The following is a 10,477-nucleotide window of genomic DNA, read 5'->3' as shown; positions in this document are numbered from 1 at the left end:
CTATGTGTAACGTCCGGGGTGTAGTGGGTGAGAAGTTAGGCGCAGGAAGCAGAGAGTTCAGGGTGGTGCTATTCCTTTTAATGCACAAAAACCGGTGAACATAAACCAACCCCACGAAACACAGGGCGCACACCAAAACAAATGCCCCAAACACGGGGGACTTAAACAGTCCAGCAAAACTCATAAAAATGGGAAACCCGTAATTCACAGACGTGTACACGTGTACACCAAACAATCCCGCACAACCAGCCTGACTAATCAGCCTAAAACACAAACAGGTGCAACCAATAAACAGAAAGGGGAAAAAGGGATCAGTGGCAGCTAGTAGGCCGGTGACGACGACCGCCGAGCGCCACCCGAACAGGAAGGGGAGCCACCTTCGGTAGGAGTCGTGACACTATGCATAAGATGTAATGAGGATATCTGAATGTTAACCACTAGTTAGGCATATATTCCTTCTAGATAGAGTTGAAGTCGGAAGTTTATATACACCTTACCTGAATACATTTAAACTCAGTTTTTCACAATTCCTGACATTTAATCCGAGTAAATATTCCCTGTATTAGGTCAGTTAGGATCACCACTTTATTTTAAGAATGTGAAATGTCCGAATAATAGTAGAGATAATTATTTATTTCAGCTTTTCTTTCTTTCATCACATTCCCAGTGGGTTAGAAGTTTACATACACTCAATTAGTATTTGGTAGCATTGCCTTTAAATTGTTTAACTTGGGTCAAACGTTTTGGGTAGCCTTCCACAGGCTTCCCACAATAAGTTGGGGTAATTTTGGCCCATTCCTCCTGACAGAGCTGGTGTAACTGAGTCAGATTTGTAGGCCTCCTCGCACACGCTTTTTTAGTTCTGCCCACAAATTTCCTATAGGGTTGAGGTCAGGGCTTTGGCATGGCCACTCCAATACCTTGATTTTTTGCCCTTAAGCCATTTTGCCACAACTTTGGAAATATGCTTGGTGTCATTGTCCATTTGGAAGACCCATTTGCGACCAAGCTTTATCTTCCTGACAGATGTCTTGAGATGTTGCTTCAATATAACCACATCATTTTCCTGCCTCATGATGCCATCTATTTTGTGAAGTGCACCAGTTCCTCCTGCAGCAAAGCACCCCACAACATGATGCTGCCACCCCCGTGCTTCACGGTTGAGATGGTGTTCTTCGGCTTGCAAGGCTCCCCTTTTTTCCTCCAAACATAACAATGTTCATTATGGCCAAACAGTTCTATTTTTGTTTCATCAGACCAGAGGACATTTCTCCCAAAAGTATGATCTTTATCCACATGTACAGTTGCAAACTGTAGTCTGGCTTTTTTTATGGCGGTTTTGGAGCAGTGGTTTCTTCCTTGCTGAGTGGCCTTTCAGGTTATGTCGATATAGGACTTGTTTTACTGTGGATATAGATACTTTTGTACCTGTTTCCTCCAGCATCTTCACAAGGTCCTTTGCTGTTGTTCTGGGATTGATTTGCACTTTTCGCACCAAAGTACGTTCATCTCTAGAGACAGAACACGTCTCCTTCCTGAGCGGTATGACAGCTGTGTGGTCCCATGGTGTTTATACTTGCATACTCTTGTTTGTACAGATGAACGTGGTACCTTCAGGCATTTGGAAATTGCTCCCAAGGATGAACCAGACTTGTGGAGGTCTACAATATTTTTTCTGAGGTCTTGGCTGATTTCTTTTGATTTTCCCATGATGTCAAGCAGAGGCACTGCGTTTGAAGGTATGCCTTGAAATACATCCACAGGTACACCTCCAATTGACTCAAATGATGTCAATTAGCCTATCAGAAGCTTCTAAAGCCATGACATCATTTTCTGGAATTTTCCAAGCTGTTTAAAGGCACAGTCAACTTAGTGTATGTAAACTTCTGACCCACTGGAATTGTGATACAGTAAATTATAAGTGTAATAATCTGTCTGTTAACAATTGTTGGAAAAATTACTTGTGTCATGCACAAAGTAGATGTCTTAACCGACTTGCCAAAACTATAGCTTGTTAACAAGACATTTTTGGAGTGGTTGAAAAACGAGTTCTAATGACTCCAACCTAAGTGTATGTAAACTTCTGACTTCAACTGTAGTTATATCCTTCTCTAGAATATTTGCCACCACTGACTGATGAACAATTCATCTCTGCATAACCTGTTGCCTGGCTCTCAAAATAGCCTTACAGTAGTGGAGTCATTCAGCATCCAATCAATAATCTCATCCTTGCCGTAATAGTACACATCATCACCACTTAGGATCTCTGACCTAATTATGACCAAACTGTTGAGCCTTTCATAAACCATGATTACCTAAAGCAAAACTTAATTAGTTGTACTTTAATATGACAACATATACATTTTCAGAAAGTTATTTGGATATGTATAGACAAAGTCCCGTTGATTATGAAGCGGTGAAAAGAACCCGTAGATCAGCCCAAAAACTGTTGAAGCTAAACCGTAGCGCCAATTCAGCACCATGGACAGCAACATGTTAGGACCGTAGATACTGGGTTTTCTTTGAGCGCGCGACATCAAAACACAGCAGACAATAGCCTACACATATCTAAATGTGTCTTTCCTATTAGCCAGAACAAGGCTACCTGTGAGAATGATTATCTACAGAATTCAATTTCATACGTAGCCTACAGCGGCAAGTTCCTGTCTTTGTTCCTCTTAAAAGTCTCGAGCTTTCCCTTTACACAAATGTTTGGATTCTCACTACACCCTGCGGGCGCTCGGTCGTTCTGCCCTCCAATTGGCTAAACCGGTCTTATTATGCAAATTAGCTAGGGGTCTAGTCAGAAGCCTACGAGCTGACGTCACTAGGCAGAGTGGCAGCTGACACAGGGAGAAAGAAACAGATTGAGAACGGGAAGAGGAATGAAAATACATCAAACATAAATAAAGCGAAATCAAAGCAATAGGATAGATTGAGAGAAAGGAGTAAGAAGAAGAGAGAAACTGTGTAAAAAGGGAGAGGGACAGGGAGAGAGAAAGAAGATAAAAAATAAAGTAGGGGGAGTTTGCAGTTGACTTGAGAGAGAGGGAAAGGGAGAAAGGGAGAGAGAGAGCGAGAGAGAGACCAGCCGCCGGCCCATTTAGGAAAGATGGCTACAGTCACTGCAAACGGAGTGCAGCAAGAGAATGGATTCAGCACCACGAACAGCGCCGGCAGGATGAACGGACTCATGATCGGTCAGAACACCATTCCAATGAAGGACCACGACGCCATCAAGCTGTTTATCGGACAGATTCCCAGAAACCTGGAGGAGAAAGATCTGAAGCCCCTTTTTGAGGAATTCGGAAAGATATACGAACTCACTGTGCTGAAAGACAGGTTTACGGGAATGCATAAAGGTCGGTTCTGGTATCATTTCTTTGCTTCTGTATGCACGCAGCAACATTTTCAAAAACAGTATATATTTTTTTAAAGCATTCGAGGCTCTAATGAGAGCATAAAAAGTGTAATTATTGTAGATGTTTGTGGCATGTGGGAGTTTCCTGCAAAGCGGTACGTTGTTGCTTTACACACACACACACACACACACACACACACACGTGTGCGAATGAGTGCGCGCGGGTTAATTGTCAAAGTGTCAACCCCTCATCCGCTAGGATACTACTGCTTTGTAGCCTATGTCTGTGTATGTTTACATTGACGCTCATGTGCTGGGCTCCTAGTTAAGGGGTGGGACAAGGAATGTCTGTTTGCTTCACGGTGCCTGATAGTTAGATCGTCATAGACAGATAAGCTAAAATATACTCCGGAAGAAGGAGGACGGAAATCACCACTGGGCATGAGATGTTAGTTATTAGGGCTGTGTGACGATGCTGATGTGGCATTTTGAGAAGGCTAATGTATACGTTTTAGACGTAATTAAGAGACCAAAATAACTGTTTAGATCACTGCCATTTATTGTAGTGTAGGCTAGTTCAGGGGGCGGGGCCCAGGAAATAAAAAGCATCCAATGTTGCATAGCAGAGGCATGGGAACAGCATGGGGTCTCTCTCTCGCGCTCTTTCACCGGCCGGGTCACCTCATTGTCCGCAATGATCAGGAGCGATACTCATGTCATTATTTCATAGCGCGCGTAGAATACAGACTAAATGTGATTGATTATCCAGATGGTGTCCTTCTATTTCACTTCTGAACTAATATTACAACCCCGTACATTTAGCCGCTATTGTTTGAAAATATTGTCTACCGGTAGGCTATGTCAACATAATGTCCCAATGTCCTGTGAAGTATAGGCTATGTCTTAGAATCGAGGTGGTTGTCTATTTAAATGCTAGTGTTATAGACCTACCGAAAGCAAATACTAAAAAGTTACTTAATTAAAGGATACTTATTATTATTTTTATAATTATTAGTAGTAGTTGTAGTAGTATTAGTATTGCTTTAATATTTGTATTATTTTTTAAATATATATATATATATATATTTTAAATAATTTGTGTATTGTTACTAAAAGCAGGCCTAATATAGCCTAGTTATATAATGTGTTTAATTTCGTTATGTAGGAGGACGTTTAAATATGTGTGTAAAGCTATAATAAAAGGCTCTCTTCTAACGATTTTCCTAATCTCTTCTTGAGAAAAGCGCGCTTCCACTAATCACTGCTATACAGGTACAGCGCTGGGTTCGTCGTGGGACCAGTGCCAGCTAAATCATATAGTGCAGTATATAATTAAAGCTACTAGTTTACATTAATAGGTCATATTGCCAAAGAGCCTACAAGCCRCCGAGAGACAGAGAGGGAATCGTGACACAGAAATGAGCGGCCGCCCAGCAGTGTCCTGCTCCCGGATATCCCTTTACCCTGTGCCCTGAAGGTCTCTGCGCGCCACCTGTTCAGTGAGTTATCAGTCACTGCTGCTGGACCCACACACCCCGCGTTTCTCTTTGGAACATGATGATCGTTTAAAACAATATTCTCGATGCGTGTGTTTCCTACGTCTGCCTGTCCTCGAACTCCATGAATGTCAAAGCTCCAGGGCTGTTTGCTTAAAGAAAGATAATCCTGTTCACAAGCCAAACTGTCTGCCCAGTCAAATCAGCATCCGCCGAGGCCACTCCGGTGTACTAGTAGCCTATAATGTAGGACATATTATGTATTACTACCCACCGACTCAAAGTCACATTGGGAGTGCGCGAGAGTTGGCTACATGCGTGCTGTCTAATAAGATTTCATAAATGCATTTTATGGAGGAGTTTTTCCCCTCATATGGTCTTCTCACCTGTGATATATGCCAACATCTTTAAATGTTCCCTACAGAAAGGCACGTGGAAAATATTTTCTACAGACTCACAACTGGCATGTGAGTTTGTTTTTACTTTAAAATAGGCATGCAAAGGTCCTAAGCAATGGCTGATTCCGTTTTGGGGGAACAATGCTTTACAAAAAAGCCTGACTTCAAATAAAATAGTACTTCCTTGAAATAAAAACCATTTGATTTTAAGATTTTTTAAATACATTTGGGATTTGCATTTACAATAATTGAATACTCCATAATCGTAATCTAGCCTATTATTGGTCAGTCTATGTTTGTTTTGTATTCCAATTGTGATTGGTCTTTGGAGGGCGTTTTGAAATGTATAAAACCCACATTTCTTCTGGTCTTTAAACCCTAGTGAAGGCAAAAGTCTGATATGCATTGGTTTCAGGCCTAGACTACTCTTACATTAACTCTTTTATCAACTTCCACTGCCCTCCAAGAGTTGCTGAATTTCCTCTTCATCCTAGTAGACTATGCATACGGAAATACTAAAGGTATTGGTAAACTTACAATAGGCAAACTATAACCAAATGCGACTGTAAATCGTGAATGAAGTCTTACATGCTGACTACATGCGTCCACGTGCGCTATCGCACACATTTTGATTTTGTCTACCCACACCAGATGCGATCAGGACACGCAGATTGAAATGTCAAAACGAACTCTGAACCAACTATATTAATTTGGGGACAGGTCGAAAAGCATTACACTTTCATTGCAATTTAGCTAGCTAGCTTGCCTTTGCTAGCTAATTTGTCCTGGGATATAAACATTGGGTTGTTATTTTACCTGAAATGCACAAGGTCCTCTACTCTGACAATAAATCCTCAGTTAAAAGGGTAAACTGAGTTAGTTTCTAGTAATCTCTCCTCCTTCAGGCTTCTTCTTCTTTGGACTTTATATGGCGGTTGGCAACCAACTTTAAGGTGCATTACCACCACCAACTGGACTGGAGTGTGGACCTCAGTTCATTGTTCAATCACCCATGTGGGTATATGCTCCTAAAAACGAATGAGGAGATGGGAGAGGCGGGACTTGCAGCACATCAAGCGTCAGAAATAGAACCAAGTTCTATTTTAGAGCCTGGCTACGCATATACTCGTTAATGCGCGCGAGCAGTGTGGATGCAATGATTGAATAACATGTATGTGTACATTTATTTTGGGCAGCAGGTTAGTTAGCTGTAATAGCAGCCTACACTCAAATCATGCAAATACACTGAGTGTACAAAACATGAAGAACACCTGCTCTTTCCATGACATAGACTGAACATGTGAATCCAGGGGAAGGCTATGATCCCTTATTGATGTCACTTGTTAAATCCACTTCAATCAGTGTAGATGAAGGGGAGGAGACAGCTTAAAGAGGGATTTTTAAGCCTTTAGACAATTGAAACATGGATTGTGTATGTGTGCCATTCAGAGGGTGAATGGGCAAGACAAAGTATTTAAGTGCCTTTGCACGGGGTATGGTAGTAGGTGCCAGGCGCACAGGTTTGAGTGTTTTAAGAACTGCAACGCTGCTGGGTTTTTCACGCTCAACAGTTTCCCGTGTGTATCAAGAATAGTCCACCACCCAAAGGACGTCCAGCTAACTTGACACAACTGTGGCAAGCATTGGAGTCAACATGGGCCAGCATCCCTGTGGAACGCTTTCAATACCTTGTAGAGTCCATGCTCTGACGAATTGAGGCTGTTCTGAGGGCAAAAAGGGATGCAACTCAACATTAGGAAGGTGTTCCTAATGTTTTATACACTCAGCGTATATTTAGGCACATCTGTCGGCTATACTTCGTCTTTCACTGAGAGCTGCCTATGACGGAGCCGACAAGTTGGTGGAAAAATATGTAGACACCTGTTATTAGTGCTGAGTGATTAGTGCTTTTTGAGGTCGGTTCGGTTTTGGTTAGATTATTAAACAATAATCATGGTTTTCGATTTCAGTTTAGACAATTTGTTAAAACATTAAATGCAATATACATGATGTGGGTTAAATTTTGTAACAACACACAATACAACAATGAACTAAAGTCCCATGATAGTAGTTACTGCCCATTTCCGCTTATAGCTTATTAACCATTGTTTATTCATATTACTTTACTTTAATAAAATATTTAAGTTGTCTATATAACATTTGTTTTATTTGAATTTCCAAGTCATCTCTTCTCTATAGAGCTGCTGCCTATGCTGCAAAATCACAATTTTAGTAGTTCTTCAAAGTAAATAATGCATAGTTTTACTGCTGAATACCAACTATCAATCACATAGATTATGTATTTTCAGGTAGAGATACCTTGTGAAGCAACTGCTCTCTATCCTCTCAATTGTGCATTCTTCTGTCTCTTCTCTCCCTCTCCCTCTCCAACTCCCTCTCCCTCTCCGTGTCTGCCCCAAACAGACCGGACAAGTAGGCGTGCAATGGATTATGGTCATTGTAGTTAATTACCACGTTTTCTGCACTAAACTAGGTAGAATATTGGCCTGTTGGAAACTACAGCTCCCTACTACATCACACAGTTTGGGCTTGATCTGAATTCTCTGGGCATTGAGCTCACAGAAAAAAAACAGAACGAAACGGAATTCAAATAATTGAACTGATGTCGGTCAATTAGTTGTTTAAATATTGAAAAATAACCGACATCTGAGTTAATCGCTCAGCACTGCCTGCTATAGGTTGTTTTCAATAAAACGACACAATACGGTGCAGAGAGTTCGATTTGACTGCTAGGGGTCAAGGAGACCCCCAACTCCGCTAAAACCATTGACAACTGTATGCCGTTTTCAAGGGATTGTTAAATAAATGTTATAACTATTTGGTTTTAATATCATCACCTCTTGAAGAGTATAGTCAGAATGACACATTTCCAATTATTCCACACTTAACTCTATCACCAGAGTTATACAGCAAGTAACTGCATGCTTTTCATGCTCAGTAAACATCAATTGATTATGTAATTTCAGATACGTGAGGGTAGACTATCCATTTGGCATGTAGCTAGCTAGCTAGCTAAGCAAACAAACATTGTGTCATCAGAGATTATGCTTTTGGAAAGAGCTTGACATTGGCAAGTCCTCGTCCTGGTAAAGTTGTCAGTCGGACTACTGTCATCACCACGATAGATGGCAAGCACATCAAACAATATTTGGATATACAGCCATATAGTTTATACCCTGCAAGTTAACTTGTTAACTGGCCATATTAACGTGATCTGTTATTAACCTGCTAGCCAATTTGACATGGTCCATCAATCAATGTAGCCTATCATGTCTGTCAGCAGCAATCGTGATTAAACAGGCTTGAAAACAATGTTGAAACGGGGATGTTAGCCAACTTCACTAGGTAGGCCTACATTGGTTGGAGAAAAAAGTACATTAGATCTACTTACCACTATGTTTAGCCAACTGTACAACGTTTCTACCAGTAGCTTGCAAAGTAAACATTATCAGCTAACAGTACATCGGCAAATGCAGCCTTCTGCTGCTTGACAGGGAGAGCCCACGAAAACCATGCTGTATAACTCTGATGATAGAGCTAAATGTGCACAATTGTGTTGCATGGAATAATCGGAAATGTGTAGTTCGGACTATGCTCACAATATATGCTTACAGTTCACATTTATTTAACAATCCCTTGAAAACGGCTGTAAGAGCCGACGCTGGAGATGAGAAGCAGGTACGGAGAGTGAATGTTTAATCTTGCACAGACATGGAACAGCGTCAGAACTGGGAAATACAAAGACATATGACAAATAATGCTGAAGCGGGGAACAGACAGATACTGTATAGGGGAGGAAATAGCACAAGTGATTGAGTCCAGGTGAGTGCAATGAATCGCTGATACCTGTGACGAGGGAAGCAGGTGTGCGTAATGATGGTGGCAGGAGTGCGTAATGCAGGGCAGCCAGGGAGGGAGAGCGGGAGCAGGCGTGACAGTACCCACCCCTCTAGGGGTGTCACCCTTCATCCCACCTGGTCTAGCCTGGCGGGCCGGCCGAGGCATGGGTGCTGGACCAGCCGGCTGGGGCGTAGAAGCCCGACGAACCGGCAGAAGCGTAAGAGCCTGGCGAACCGGCTGAGGCGTAAGAGCCTGACGATCCAGTCGAGGCATGACAGCCTGATGATCCCGCTGGGACGTGGGAGCCTGATGAGCCGGCTGAGGCGTAAAACCCTGACGATCCAGCGGAGGCCTGACATGGGATGGCCGAGCCAACCCGGGGCAAGGAGACCTCTCGAGCCAGCTAGGGCGTGGAAGCCCGATGAGCCGGCTGAGGAAACCCCGGTTCCCTTGGCTGCAGCCCCCGGACACGACGTCACCACCAACCGAAACGCCAGCACTCCCCGATGCTTCATTTGATGGCTTCAGCATTCTGTAAGAACTGACGCTGGAGATGAAAAGCAGGTGTGGAGAGTGAACATTTCATTTACACAGACACGGAACAGGACAGGAACAGCGTCAGAGCTGGGTAGTACAGAGACATACGACAATCAATGCAGAAGCGCGGAACAGAGCTGGGGAACAGACAGATATAGGTGAGAAAATACAAAGGGGATTGAGTCCAGGTGAGTCCAATGAATCACTGATGCGCGTGACGAGGGAAGCAGGGTTGCATAATGATGGTGGCAGGAGTGCGTAATGCCGGGCAGCCTGGTGCCCTCGAGCGCCCGGGAGGGAGAGCGGAAGCAGGCGTGATAACGGCACATGGTTGTCAATCATTTTCGTGGAGCTGCGGGTCTCCTTGCACCCCAGCATGGAAATTGAACGCTCTGCACCTTATTGGGACATTTTATTGATAAAGACCTATTAAAATAAGAGCAAACAAGTATCCTATTCTTATGTCTCTGTCATATTCAACTAAATGTGTGTTGCATTAAAATAGGGCACAGGCTATATTGAACCATAACCCTGTCACATAACCTAGACTTAGCAAGCATAGTAGCTATTTTAGCAGGCCAATACCATTGTAGATGTCTACCAACAATGGCTGTGCATAGGCCTTCAGCACATTTTGTTTCAGCAACGTGACATCCCCTCCCTCAGACCAAGAGACATGTCATTGAAATGCCTCAGGTGGTTAAGGAGTGTGTCATCACAGTCTAGACTTAATGATTATTTCATTATTCAACTAATGGATCATCTTCTGCTACACCATTCATACCCAGAGTGATATAACACAGGGTTGCACCATCATTTTGGAT

At 42.7% G+C, this 10,477-nt stretch overlaps 1 protein-coding gene across 1 annotated transcript in view; it reads left to right on the top strand.

The window, feature by feature from the left end:
* Positions 1-2,848: 2,848 nt before the first annotated feature.
* LOC112069893 (CUGBP Elav-like family member 4) overlaps positions 2,849-10,477 on the top strand; it is a 21,409-nt gene continuing 13,780 nt past the window's right edge. The window contains exon 1 of the mRNA XM_024137282.2: positions 2,849-3,362. Coding sequence (XP_023993050.2) covers positions 3,113-3,362 — 250 coding nt within the window. The 5' untranslated portion in view covers positions 2,849-3,112. The remainder of the gene's footprint in view (positions 3,363-10,477) is intronic.

This window comes from Salvelinus sp. IW2-2015, unplaced genomic scaffold (genome assembly GCF_002910315.2).
Source record: "Salvelinus sp. IW2-2015 unplaced genomic scaffold, ASM291031v2 Un_scaffold1143, whole genome shotgun sequence".
Taxonomy (NCBI): domain Eukaryota; kingdom Metazoa; phylum Chordata; class Actinopteri; order Salmoniformes; family Salmonidae; genus Salvelinus; species Salvelinus sp. IW2-2015.
This window is presented reverse-complemented; position numbering and strand designations above follow the sequence as displayed.